The 14402-nt window shown below is 26.0% G+C and overlaps 3 protein-coding genes across 7 annotated transcripts; 2 read left to right on the forward strand and 1 right to left on the reverse strand.

Moving 5' to 3' along the window:
- The first annotated feature begins 1016 nt into the window (after nucleotides 1-1016).
- On the forward strand, nucleotides 1017-2229 carry LOC126905313 (MYG1 exonuclease). The gene has a single exon (XM_050684889.1). The coding sequence runs from the start codon at nucleotides 1197-1199 to the stop codon at nucleotides 2184-2186; it is 990 nt and encodes a 329-aa protein (XP_050540846.1). The 5' UTR covers nucleotides 1017-1196; the 3' UTR covers nucleotides 2187-2229.
- A 729-nt stretch (nucleotides 2230-2958) lies between these two features.
- LOC126905316 (uncharacterized) lies at nucleotides 2959-8065 on the reverse strand. Its single transcript, XM_050684892.1, has 7 exons — nucleotides 7941-8065; nucleotides 7579-7796; nucleotides 7423-7514; nucleotides 5146-5281; nucleotides 4009-4189; nucleotides 3293-3482; nucleotides 2959-3191 (listed from the first exon to the last, which is right to left on the reverse strand). Exons 2-7 carry the CDS (start codon nucleotides 7579-7581, stop codon nucleotides 3038-3040), a joined length of 756 nt encoding a protein of 251 aa, XP_050540849.1. The 5' UTR covers nucleotides 7582-7796; nucleotides 7941-8065; the 3' UTR covers nucleotides 2959-3037.
- Nucleotides 8066-9788: 1723 nt separating this feature from the next.
- LOC126905317 (uncharacterized) lies at nucleotides 9789-14082 on the forward strand. 5 transcript variants are annotated; one of them, XM_050684895.1, is made up of 4 exons: nucleotides 9789-9891; nucleotides 10744-10908; nucleotides 12324-12575; nucleotides 13771-14082. In XM_050684895.1, exons 2-4 carry the CDS (start codon nucleotides 10830-10832, stop codon nucleotides 13902-13904), a joined length of 465 nt encoding a protein of 154 aa, XP_050540852.1. In that variant the 5' UTR covers nucleotides 9789-9891; nucleotides 10744-10829; the 3' UTR covers nucleotides 13905-14082. The 5 variants fall into 5 exon arrangements, with proteins under 5 accessions (XP_050540852.1, XP_050540853.1, XP_050540851.1 ...); XM_050684896.1 differs by lacking the exon at nucleotides 9789-9891 and adding an exon at nucleotides 9996-10056; XM_050684894.1 differs by lacking the exon at nucleotides 9789-9891 and adding an exon at nucleotides 10093-10214 and having other exon boundaries at nucleotides 10681-10908.
- Nucleotides 14083-14402: the final 320 nt, after the last annotated feature.

Raw genomic sequence — 14402 nt, forward strand, 5'->3', positions numbered from 1 at the left:
GAAAAAAAAAATTTCGGACTTTATTTTATCTTCACGGTGAAAATGGCTATCGAATGCTATTTTTGTGTGAAAATTCTCGATTTTATAATTTACATTTTTTACTTTAAAGTGCTATAACTTTTTGAAAAATATATGGATCAATACAATTTTTTCATGAAATTAATATTTTTTAATAATCCCTTTTTCATTCGACATACTTTATCTTAATCAGGATATTAATAAGGAACTAGCAGATCATGTAGCTTTTGGAATAATACACCAATTTTTTAAAATTAAACTCTATCTAAAGATTTGCATCGAAGCGTTTTTTTTTTGATAGTGATTTTAATCACTGTCAGATATCATTATACTTGATCCAACTATGCCACGTCACCACTGTGCCGCGACTCCCCTGTGCTGGGTTTTTTTTTTTTAACTAAACTAATTAAATGTTATAATATTAATGTGCTTATAATGTTATAATAAGCACTAATAAGGAGAGGTAAAAAAGATTTTACGTCTGAAAATTGGAATCGCTCTTCTTTCCCCTCCAAAAAAAAAATTTAAGGGCTCACACCAGTTATGTAACGGGTTGTTTTAGTTCAAAGCCCCATTTGTTACCTTTATGTACCTATTTTATCAAAAGTCGGATACATTTCGGGGATCTTTATTGTAATAATTAGTCGTTAATAGACAGTAATCAATTATAACGCTATTTTATTATATTATTTATTAATTAGTGATAAGGGTTATATTTTTCCATCAGTTATTATATTGCTACGATATTCATCTACTCCGAAATTTGATAATTTTTTAATCGATTTCGCGAATAATGGATATTCGGAGCAATCAATTAATAGTCCTATTCGGAGTATTCATCGTCGTAGTAAAATCCAAATTTTTGTAACCAGGTATTCGTAGTAATTGTTGTCGGAGTAAATGTATTCCGAGGATTTTTTTACAGTGTCGGAGTAAATGAATGTCGGGGCATCATTAGTTCGTGGCAATCTCCGTAACCCGATAGAACATCTTAACATTTCTAGTTAATGGTTACCATTTTAGACCATTTATACCAGATTTAACAATAATTGATAACTGAAATCATTTAAAATACAAACACGAATTTAATTTGACTGTTAAGTTATGAGCTACTCAAGATTCATAATTTTATATAAAGTTTTGTTAAATTCATTAGTTTAAAATTTTAATAATTTATTATGAATAAATTTTTGCCAAAAAAATTAGGAACACATAATGGCCAATTTCATTGTGATGAAGCATTTGGTTCGTACATGCTAAAATTACTTTATCCTAATTTAGAAATAATTCGTACTAGAGATGAAAAATTATTGGCAGAATGTGATATTGTAATTGATGTTGGTGCAGTGTATGATCATAGTAAACGACGTTATGACCATCATCAAAAATCCTTCACTCATTCCATGAGCACTTTAATTCCTAATGCTAAATGGACTACAAAATTAAGTAGTGCAGGCTTAATTTATGTACATTATGGTCATGATGTACTTGCCAAAATTATTAACACTCATATCCCAGAGAATCATTTAAATTCAATTTATTCAAAAATATATGAATCATTTGTGCAAGAAGTTGATGCTATAGATAATGGAGTTTCAATGTATGAAGGTAAGCCAAAGTATACTATTAACACTAATTTAAGTAATCGAGTTGGAAATTTAAACAAAAAATGGAATCATATTGGTAAATTTGATGAAATGGCTGCATTTGAAAAAGCAATGGAAATGATTGGATCGGAATTTACTGAAAATGTACTTTATGCTTACAACTCATGGTTTCCAGCCAGATCAATAGTGTTAGAATCACTTGAAAACCGATTTAAAATCCATTCATCTGGACAAATATTAGAATTAAAACAATTTTGCCCATGGAAAGAACATTATTTTTTATTGGAAGAAGAATTTGGAGATGACCTCAATCCTAAAATAAATTTTGTTGTGTTTGGAGATTCCAATGGATCGTGGAGAGTTCAAGCTATGCCTATATCACCTGATTCTTTTGAGTTACGAAAACCTTTACCTGAAAGTTGGCAAGGTCTTAGAGATGATGAACTCAGTAATATTTCTGGGATATCAAATTGTATATTTTGTCATGCAACAGGTTTTATTGGAGGTAATTTAACTAGAAATGGAGCGATAGAAATGGCTGAAAAGGCAATCAAATTGTAAAACTTCAATTAAAATTTTAATAAAAATATATTTTTTTTTCATATGTCAAACTTTTATTATTATGAAATTTATGTTTTCCTCTTTCTGTTAAGTTAATGCTTACCTTGTAGAAGGGAGGATAAGTCTATTGACACTGTACTAATGCAACTTAATTGATCATTAGTATCCTATGCATCAAAGCGCAATGTTATACTAACTAAGCTAGGTAGGTCATCTTAAATCACTCTAAATTTAAATAATTTATGAGATCCTAAAGCATTTAAGCATTTTGATCAATTGTTATATAATATTCTAAATTTAACCACATTACAATAGTGTAAATTGAAAAGATTTTAAAGGAATCTAGTTTAGATTTTTGAAATGTGCCTGTACATAATACTTAAGGGGCACTTTCGATGGTAAACAAAATGCATCTACATCAAATTTTAGTATAATTTAATTTTACTAGTAAATCCTACAATTTAATAGTATTAACTTACTGTTTTATTGTTGATAATTGCCATTTTGTGATAAATTATTTAATAAATTGATCATACAATATAATGTCAGCTTGGATCATGTGTACATATAATTTTCAGTTAATTTGAGGACCCATAGCTTATAGTTAAACACTTATAACTGTCCTTAACAATTGTTGGGCAGTAAGGTGGATTCAGGTTAACAATAATATTGAATTTAAGAGTTTAAAAAAAATAAGGGAAAATGTTAGTCTACTTATTTAAACTAATAAAATGATTTTATGTGACACAATAATTTATAATTTTTTTAAAACTTCACTTATCATAATAGTTTTATTTAATTACTTCATTTACGTTATTTGGATAACTAAATTACAACTTTTAAAATATTAATTACATTTTAGATGATATCTGCCTTAAAAATCTAGTTACACTTTCTTGATTAAATGGGCATTGGGTGTACACTTGTCCACAGTCTCCATTTTTTCCATTTTCTAATGCAGACTTAAACTTAGAACCATCTATGATAAAATTAGTCATAGAACTTCTGTAATAAATTTTAATTTGAATGAATACAGTTATTTGTTTTAACCTAAGTTCTCAAAAATATTAATTTGTATGATTAATTTAATGATGATGTAAACTTACTTAATTAATGTATTAACAGCACTATTAATAAAATTATCTACTTCTCCGGATCTCCCTTTGAGATTCGTGTTTGATTGTACATAAGTACATAATGCTTTTTGCATACACTCAGTTGTGTTTATGCTGTATTTATCCATAGATTCTTCAAATTTCTTCACTAATTCACTTATTCCAGGGATGATATCGTCACCTAATATGAAAAACTCTTTTGAAATAGTCATTCATATTATATTCTTAATTAAATGGCTTTATTACATATAGGTTTAAAGTAATAATAAAGCTAATATGATTGTTACTATTTCGTTTCATTTATTTTTCGTTTCTTACATTACACCCAGAGAAAAACCTCGATCTATATGATAAATTTATTGTTCAATTTGATAAATATATCATTATTATTGAATCTATGATATATTTATCAATATGATGATTTTTTTTCTTGTCTTGAACAATAATTATTCATAAGAATAATTATTTTGTTCGTATTAATAAAACATTATCATAAACCCTTGATAAAATTTCTCTATCAAAATTGATTGAGGTTTTTCTTTGGGTGTAGTTGAAAACACTTATTGGTAAATAAAATGTTTTTTCAAAATAGTAAAAAAAAAATTTTATCATATTCTATAGCAGAATTTCATTTGTATTAATAAAATAGTAATTTAAACAATAGCACATATTATATCTCCTGTAAATACGTCAGTGGGCCAACTCACTTCTTCCGTATCCATGTGGGTAACCGCCTTTGATTCCTCCAAAAATGTTGGTTGCCGAAAAGAATATATATATTAACTTAGGTATGAGTATCAAAACACCTAGACCTACTACTGCACCTACAATAAGTCCACCGATATCAAAATTTTGTGGTCCATAACTTAATGTATTACCATGAAATCCCTGAAAAAAAATTTACTCTTAAATGTTTGACAGTTTTACTATAATTGGTCATAATAATTAGGGTTAGTTCCTATGATTTTTCTATATCTGCATAATTAAGTCTGCACCTAAAGCGTACTCAGTAGAGAGGTTAGGGTTATAATAACCCCTTAGGGAATGAATATATTTTGTCTTAAATAATTTAGAAAGTATATGCCTCCTTAATTTTTTGAAGGAAATTTAAAGAGTTGGCTAAAGCATTCTTTGTTATGCCCGCGCAATCACGTTAAAGACATTTTTAATTTCTATTGATAGATATGATGAACATTTTTCAAATGTAATCCACATATGCACAACTAGGAGGGGGAAGCTTACTTCAGACTTAGAATAAAGTTATATATACAAAGTGATTCACAATATATTGACATATCTAATAACTTTTGATCTACTGAAAAATTTGCATTACTTTCTTATATAAATTATTACTATACTTAAAACTATAAAAATATTATTAGAAAAAATATTGCTTTAATGTATTGAAAAATATAATTGATTTTTTTTTTATTTGTAAAAAGTTAAAAAAAAAAAATCTAGGTAGCCATTTTTTAGAGAAGATTTTGATAAAAAAAAAAATGGTAAAAAACACCTTATCAATATTTAGTAATTAAATTTCAATAGCATTTTAAAAATTATAAAATTTTAATATTTTCGTGCTAACATTTATGGTATCAAAAGTGGGTTATCTATGTAAGAAAAGGATTAAAGTAGGAACGTTGCAATATTACGGATATCAAAAAAGTATCTATATTTTTCTTTCGATACTAGTAATTATAGTATAGCTTTTATAGTGTAGCACTTTTGATAAAAAAAATTGCTCTCCGTGAATTTCAGGGAGAGGGTTTTAAAAATCTTTCTATAAATAAATCCCTGATTTCTAGTGATGTTTAAAATAATTATTTTGTTCATTTAGTACATACATCTACTCCGCCGGATAATCCACTACTAAATGACGATGGTATGTATCCAAATCTAGGTTCGTGCGAGCGCTCTACATTAGTTTTATTTCCATACTGTGCATTTTCAAAATACTTCACAGGGCTGGGCAAAACACCACTAAAAACAAAGAATAATTAGTTCTCTAACTCAATTATATTTATATTATAAATCAATATATTAATATAGATATAACAAAAAAAATCGAACAGGATTTTAATTTAAAATGTTGTTAATTAACATTTAATTGAACATTATGCACGTGGCATGCAACATGTACTTTTATTTTTTGAAACTTAAATGAATTTTTATGAAGAAAAATCGTGGTATATTTTTTTATGAGAGAAATACCAACATTTGGTAATTTCTTCACAGCCTATTTCCATGTCATGAATTAAAAATTAAGCTCTTGCTAAATTATATTGTATGATTTCAAGAATAAATAAATTCTTGAATTTCGACAAAATCCTAAGTCAAAATTATAGCAGAAATTTTAGTATTTAAAAAAAAAAAATTTAATGATTAATATAAATTGAATATTTATAATGTTTTTATTATTTTTACTATAATAATTAAATAGTTCAGAAGATTATATTTTTATATTTTTGGATTGTGTTCTTAAATTGTAAAAAATTCGGACTTACATTAAGGGAATATTTTTATTCAAATATGAAATCATGAAAAATTTATGAAAAATCAAGCCTATAAAATAAGTCGTTTATCAAAGTAATTTTTTTATTTATTCTACCATGGCACATGCAAGTTTTCGACTAAAAATGTGTCAATTATACTACAGAATAATTATATAATTCTAATAATTTATTATATACTTATTGTTTGAAGAAATCAAAAAGTTTAATTTGAAAAATAGTAGCTTTAAGAAATATAAATTGCTTATTATTTTGTTTAGGGAAGAGTTTCTTAATGTGGATCACTTGTATCTTAAAGGACTCTATAGGGTAGTATAGGCATATACATGGGTGAAACTATAATCTGGTTAGATGGACCTATATCAAATAACAAAGTGCGATCCCTCCTTGATTCAGGTATAATTGGTATAAAATGAATATTAAGAATTATACTTTTATAAAATCTTCAAAAAAAAAAGTAGTAGTTTTCACTTACAAGGGGAGGTCACGGTGTGGTACCCACCGATTTTCATAAAATGTATATAGATCTATTCTATATTGACTATTTAATCACCTTTATTTCGAATTTGTTGCCAATGCCCCCCCTAAGTCGAGAAAATCGACTTTGAAAATTGTTGTTTAACTTTAATAGAGTTAATTTTTCAATTGGGATAAGGTCGTACTATTGTCTAATGGATAGCGCGTGACAGTCCGATCATGGGGTTCCGAGTTCGAATCTCTGAACGAGACATGANTATTTAATTGTCAAATTATAGAGTTGGTCTACTTTAGATGCCAGTCCACATTTAGTGACTTTCTTATATCTTCATTCAATTTTATGTTACACTCATTTTAACAGGGCAGGATTTATTCATCGTAGGTCATAAATACAAATTGAAAAACAGTTTATTTGTAAACCATCTCTTTTATAAGTCTCACCAAAGTTCAGGTTATGACATATTTACTTTTTAAAAATGGTAATGTAACAAGCGTCTCTAGGAGTCTTAATTTTTCTTCAAAGGAATGTATTAACTATAAAGCCTATACAATACATTATTTAGCTATACATGTAGAGATATCATTTAAATTTGGACTCCAGGCTTCATAATATCTTAATATGGACTAATCCATTTTTAAACTTCAACTTTCATTTTGAACATTTTTTGAAATTATTTAAATTTCAACATTCATTTTAAATAAAGGTTTTCAACAATTTATATGTGCCTATCCCATTAATTTGCACAGTAAAATTAATAAAATCTATACGGCTTAAGAAAAAAACCAAAAAAGTGTTACCTCTGCAATTAAAATGATTTACATAATTATCAAGGTATACCTCTACAGGATATCTAATACTATATTCAAGAGGTCATCGAACTATTAATATACATATTACAACAAATATATATATATATTGTTTTTTTCGAAAATTGATATGATCCTATAAAATGTATTTTTGTTTTATTTATTAATCACACATTTAACTCAATTGATGTCTAAAGAGGAATTAAATCAATTTTTTTTAAAACTTATAATTATTATTATTATATAACAAAATATAACTTATTCTTGTATGGTGTAGTTTTGAAAACTAAAATATTTAAATCATTTTTAATCATACAATTTACTTACTTGGATGGCATTTCAAAATTGGTTGGTAGCGCGCAAAAAGCCATTTGGACTATTGCAAAAATGCATATTATGACAATTGGAGACTTGGACACCTAAAATTAAATATAAGATACATTGTAATGGTATGACTTTAAAACACAAATACAAAATATTTACCATTTTATAAAGTACTAAGTATAAATGAACGCAAAAAGATGAGTTAAAATTGATGTCGTTTATGACAATGTTTGCATTTTGGTCATTCCGTGTGTTTATATCAGTATAGAAACAATATGCGGATGTCACGTAAAAGGAAGAAAACAAATAAGTGAAAACTTTTAATAATTTCTATAGGAACGCCGTTCAAACGTATGTTGCGAATCTATTGTCGGAGGCTGTTGATGAGTAACCATTTGAAACCAGACCGATAGCACAAATGTAATAAAAATATTGCATTACTATTATTTAACATATAATTATTATAAACGTTTAAAATTAATACTTAAGTTGCGATTTAATAGTTATGAACGTAAGCATACCATTCTTATTCTTTGGACAAAACACGTAATTCATGTGTTCCGTACTTATTGTATTATGTTAATGATGTTATTGTTATAGTAATTGTTTTGTTAGTGTCTGGTTAACGGACTGTATATAGTGTAATATATTGAAAGTGTCATATTTTTTCCGGTCTTCAGTCTGTATGTTAATTACAATCCAAGTTCCTAGAAAAAAAGATTAACGATCGTTAAAGTTTTTTCATATTATATTTAAAATATTAACTAGACACTGACATCCTTCGAATTAAAGTTATTTATTCTTTTATCGTGAAAAATATTTTCATTATTGGACAATTTTACATACCTATTTATTTATTAGATGTGAGTCACATGTCGATTGATATTAAATATAAAAAATACAGTTCGTATAGATGTTTATAATTTTATGAATACAAAATATATTTATAATAATATGAAAAAAATTATAATTTAATCATAAAACTGATTACTAATTTATTTGTGCTACCCAAACAGCTAAGTCCGTGTTCTAATATATATATATTTTAGAGATGACGCCGAACAAAAATTATTAAATGACAAATGAGTATTATAGTGGTATACATATTTTTTCAGAAACACATAAAATGTGTCAACATTCAACCTCTGAAAAAACTCAAAATATCGAGTTTCATATTTTTTTTCATAAAGACGAAAATACATAGAGTGTTCAATTATTACAAAAAATTAAAACAATAGAAACCTATTTCCTTACTTACTGTTCACCTTACATATGTGCAAAACTATATATAGTTGTAATATTCACTAATTTATATTATATATATATATATATTAGTTATATTTAAAAGAAGTCTTTATATAAATAAAATGAAGATTTCAAATTTTACTGTGAATTACGCCACAAATATACTTTTAAATTTAGTTAGATATTAAACTAAAATGAATAATATGTATAATTACAATTATACAATTGTGTTTTTTAAATAGCTGTTGTAAGTGAGTAGATGAAATTTCAAAAAATCTAAATTAATTTCTCATATTCCTAAAAATATAAATGTTTAATGACACATGCATTTATTACATTTTTATGGGAACTATAACACAATTGAGTAGACTACTTAATTCTCTTGAGCTATCCCTAAATTTGCACCATTGTGTAACGTGTCTGAAAATGTAAGAATATTTCTTGATATTTGAAATACGAGAATTAAAAATATTGACCTATGTTAATTGAATAATAATTAGAATAATTCAAATAGTGCTCTAATTCAATAAGCACTTTCAACAGTGATTGCCAGTGGAGTGTCTACATAAGGAGCTACCTGAAACAGCTGCCCCAGAGCGCATCTGAAACTTTTAGGATCGTATTGACAAAGTCAATGAACTCGATAATACTCTACTAAAAATTTATATAATGTTATTTACGTTCTTGAGTTTATGCATATTCTAATTTTTTTAATAAACCAACTATCTATATTAACAGTGTGGTACCCTGATACCATTTTTCTAGAGGAAGCGAACAATGAGCATTTTTTTGATCAACAAAAAAACTTACGGAGTATTAAATACAAATTACTCCGAGGTCTTGAAACCTTAAATACGCCACTGGTTATAACTCGAAATTATTAAATAGTATCTACACATATAATTATTAACTTTCACATACATCATGTATAATGTTGTGGTACGGCCATAATCGTTTATTTACAAACACACAGTAAATAGTATGACCTTGTAGAAACATCAAACATTCTATATTTTATGGATAATTGAGTCATAGTATTTTTGTTATTATTTAAAAAATCAATTGTACAACCTGTTGGCTATCAATATAATAATGATATTATTTAACATTCAATGAAATTATAATTTTAATGTTTACTTTAAAGTTTGTTTATTCTATTCATAAATAATTACTAACAAACAATAACACATAGGTAAGATAAAACATAATCAATTACACACAGATTAGGTGATTCACTCTCTAAGGCTACCTTTACATTATCTATTGTGATTTTTTTTTTGAGCTATAAAATCTATTTGTATCAAATACTTTTTTCTTCAATCATCACAAAAAACGTTATTTTGACGGTGTTATGCAAACGAATACTTAACACTTGAATAACTACTATGTTATGTATGAAAATGATTTACTATTTACTTTAAGAAAATATTTTTGGCTATAAGATGTCATATAAACTAATGATCTTACGTGTTTACAAAACAACGATAATATAAGAATAGTTTTGAACTTTTACTGTTATCATATATAAGGATTTTCAAAATACATATCGGGTAAATTTGTGTACTTAAATATTGATACAACGCAAAAGAATCTAAATAAGAAATTAAATGTCGAAATATGATACAAAAAATAGATTTACAAAGTGTAATCGAGTCTTTCACGCAACCAAATAAATAATTAAGATAGATACAAATGTTGGTATATTATTATAATTAATCATTAAAAATATGATTTCTCAATGCACTTATTGAAATATTTTAACACCAACGAAATGTTACACAATATTTATTATCACCATAGAGATACGCAATTCAATTTTTCAGCATGTTTTTTTGTGATATTGTAAATTTTTTAAAGACTAGAATGAATTTTCAGTTATTTTGCTTTTTGTATGTGTTATTCAAATGTCAGCGTATAAAAAGTATGACTGTAGGAAATTTAGCGTCCCCGTTACATGTAATACATACGATTATAAATTTTAACTAAGTCTACTGGTGATTATATTTCTAACTCTAGAGACTTACTGAAGTAATTATTTGTAACCGAATTAGATTGACTATGTAAAAATTAATTGTACAGAAAATGAGCGATTACGTTGTCAAATATCACATAAAAATGACAAATTGTTGGACGCAAAATTATTTTTTAAAAATCCAAAAACCGCGATGAAGAATTTAAATTACAAATCTTCACTCACAAGTACAGAAGATAAGATTAAAAAACGATCACCAGATTACTTTAAAAGTAAGTCGCTAGTATCTACATAAATATCTTAGAAAATTTTGTATTTAAAATTTACATTACACATTAATTAAGATAAGATTTTGCTTGTAAATATTTGTATAATGGATAATGTTTGTAAATAAATCATAGAAAATAGACAGAATAAAATATTATGTTCAAGAGCTTTCACATACTTATATTGTTAATAACAGTCGACGACATTATAATGGGTCATAATTCTTCTATTCCTTGTTTATTAGTTCAAACAAAATTAGGATAATTAGAATCTTAATAGGCACATTTTACAGCTACTAAGTTAAATTTTATTTTCCAAAAAATCACTATGATTTCATTTGTTAAAACACACGTTAATAGGGAATTATATGGTATTCTTGATTCTTGTATACTCATGACATCAAATAATCAGTTTTAATAATAATAATCATATTAATCAAATGTTAATATGAATTAATTTAAGTTGGCTATTTATTTAATATTGCTAATTATGTTTATTTATTTATACGGACAAATGCCCAATTCAACGCACAATAATAAATAACAATAGTGAGTAAATAGGTTAGAAAATGCAATAAAATACAATAACGATTAATTAGTAAATGGTTGAGATTATGTTTAATCTAATTTTATGGACTAATATTTAAAGTTGTAAATTATTTGAACCTCATTTGGTTTAATGAACACTATAATGATCAATTAAATATTGTACTAATGTTATGTGTAACTTCAGACATATTTATTTAAATTATACCAAGCTGCATAAATTTTGTTAACACAATTTTTCTAATGCTTACAAATTCTTTTGTAAAAAAGGAATAATAAAAATATAACCCTTATATTTAAAAAAAAAATGCAGATATTTTCTAATCCACAGGGGTGTTACTAGTGGCCTAGTCAGAATTTTATAATAGAGTACATAGTAAAAAAAATCCATATTTTGGACCTTTTTTATTTTTTTGCTCATCACCAAATTTTAAAATTGAATATTACAGTCAATGGAGCGAGGCTCCTTTAGCTAGGCTTACTAAGTGTAATTATACGATATACAAGAGGAACCAATGCTGAGACTAGAAATATTTGGATACACTATTTATATGTAAAAAAAATATGATGGTGGTAATTATTGAACGAGAAAAAATTAAATTGTGATTTCCCGGGCCCTTCCTCCTCCAATCCATCATTGATTGTCATAAAACATAGTTATACAGGAAATTTCAAAGCTAAATGTGAGTAGCGATACTCTGTCAGTCGTTGGCTCTAAAATTTACAAAAATTAATTAGATATATTGACAAAATATAGTCTGACACTCTTAAATATTTAATAAATTACGCCATTGTATGTATAAAATTTGAAAGGTTCTTTATTGTAGGTAGTTATTTATTTAAATAGGTCATATGAATTTTTTTTTACAATTTAGAATCTGTAGGTTGGAACTTTGGCGGTAGATGGTCATCAAAATGCGCCGGTGTTCGTTTCGAAGTGAACACACAATACACCGTAGGCTTTGATGAAAGCATGCCAGTAAAAATTTTAGATAAATTGTGTGAGAGGCGGTATGGATTTATCGACAAGAGTTGGTTGGCCAAGGCTAATGGACAGTATGGTACACTGGGACCTGTGTCATTGTTTGCTATAAATTACAAAGAGAAAAAAATCGCCGTGTTCCTCGGTAAGTTGCACAATCGAATATAATTAGGTGACTTTGACCCTCAAAGTAAATGCAACAGAAGCTGCTTACTGTCATGGGTTTTTTTTATTTATCATATTTTTAATTTCTTGTAAAGTAACTATTATTTACTTGCCATTTATTTATAAGTAATTATATTGTTATGTGAATTTAATTCAATCTAAAATAATTAAAATTAAAAAAAAAAAATGCATTTTCTTATCTTTTACATTTATTTTTATGTTAAAATAAATAAACAAAAGTTTGATGACGCACTAAAATATTTATGATGCCTAGTAGTGTTTTTTCGATGTTATTATGTCAATCTTAAATTTAATTTAAAATTAAATCATATTACATAAAGGTTAAAATAGTTAGATCAATTAAAATCAATTTACATATTACTTTAGAATCTTTAAGATTTCATTAAAAAAAATAAAAGTACATTGATAATAGAACACGCCCACCCGAAAAAGTGAATTTAATTTACATTCCAATATGTTTTAAGTAAAAAATTAAAAATGTGATGAATAAAAACTACAACTTCATATTTTAAAGGAGTTATATAATTATTTTTATTAAACCTTTAAAAAAAAATAATAATATTCTCACGATTAAATAATTAAACTATTATTTTAGCTTAGCATCTAAGCTAAAAAAATATTAATAAGTATATTAAAAGGAAAGCCTTTTCTAAAAAAAAAAAATGTTCTAGTACTAATGATATATGATAAATTACAATTTACATTTCATAACTGAAATAATAAATAACTAACGATGTGTCAGAATACTCGAATTAAGAAATTAATTAACTTTAAAACAAGACCTTATTTATTACTAAAAAAAACTGTTTTCCTCGCAAATAAGGTGTTATATATTATTGAGACTATACGTTTATACAGTGATGACATATTTAATAAGACTACCTTACTTAAGTAATATCATAGCAAACATTTAATTAGAGTTGTTAAAATTATAATGATTACCATTAGATATTCATGGTAAAAAGTACAAACCTCCCACTCTCAGAATTCAATCGAAGACCTTTTATTTTTTAATGAAAATGATTATCAAAAATAAATTTTGTTCTTTAATCAACTTCCTCCGAATGAAATACGCACCAATTAAGAAAGGTGTTGTATACATTATATTCTTAGGTCATAACTAAGTTTTAATAATCATTAAATTTATTCATCAGGATTTCCACACTTGCAAAATTATCAAGATTACATAACTGGTATGTGGGCTGTGGGAAAATGTAGTACAAACAACTGTGATGTTCACCAATCCGTGTTTAATGTTCCGGATGTCTTAGAAAGAGAAGTAATGTAACATTGTAGTTGAAATAGTCCTTTTTTTCAGTGATATAAGAACAAACGTATAAAAATAAAACGTCGAAGTTATTTTCCTATGTAATTACGCAAATGACTTATCAACTTTCTCTTCTTCACAAGAACTTTGTTAAATTAATATAATTAACTGTCTAAGAATTTTAAAATAATATATTCGTTTAAGAACAAGAAATAATTGTGTATATGTCAATTAAGTAATTGGTATGCAAATTTTTTCAAAATATGAATTCTAAGACAACATATTTTTTAGTAATTTATATTTTTATCTCAAAATTATAACAAAAAAAAAATGCTAAAATGATCATAAGGAATATAATAGAAACTGAAGTGTCCTTCAATAAAATTCAGTTATAAATTATTTGGTTTACTATGGTTGAATAGACACATTAATATATAGAAATATAAAATCAAATATTCTGTTATTTTTTCATTGAACTCTACTTTCATAATATTGCGCCCACAGTTAATATTTTTTTAA

This window comes from Daktulosphaira vitifoliae, unplaced genomic scaffold (assembly GCF_025091365.1).
Source record: "Daktulosphaira vitifoliae isolate Bord-2020 unplaced genomic scaffold, ASM2509136v1 Scaffold_4, whole genome shotgun sequence".
Taxonomy (NCBI): Eukaryota; Metazoa; Arthropoda; class Insecta; order Hemiptera; family Phylloxeridae; genus Daktulosphaira; species Daktulosphaira vitifoliae.

What these genes read in the sequence shown, in the direction of transcription:
- LOC126905313 (XM_050684889.1), top strand. Translation starts at nt 1,197, where the DNA reads ATGAATAAATTTTTGCCAAAAAAATTAGGAACACATAATGGCCAATTT.
- LOC126905316 (XM_050684892.1), bottom strand. An exon ending in AATTTTGAAATGCCATCCAA is followed by an intron (nt 5,282 to 7,422) that starts GTAAGTAAATTG and finishes CTTTGTTTTTAG; the next exon opens with TGGTGTTTTGCCCAGCCCTG. An exon ending in GCTGTTAATACATTAATTAA is followed by an intron (nt 3,192 to 3,292) that starts GTAAGTTTACAT and finishes AATTTATTACAG; the next exon opens with AAGTTCTATGACTAATTTTA.
- LOC126905317 (XM_050684895.1), top strand. Translation starts at nt 10,830, where the DNA reads ATGAAGAATTTAAATTACAAATCTTCACTCACAAGTACAGAAGATAAG. An exon ending in ATCACCAGATTACTTTAAAA is followed by an intron (nt 10,909 to 12,323) that starts GTAAGTCGCTAG and finishes TTTACAATTTAG; the next exon opens with AATCTGTAGGTTGGAACTTT. An exon ending in AAAAATCGCCGTGTTCCTCG is followed by an intron (nt 12,576 to 13,770) that starts GTAAGTTGCACA and finishes TTTATTCATCAG; the next exon opens with GATTTCCACACTTGCAAAAT.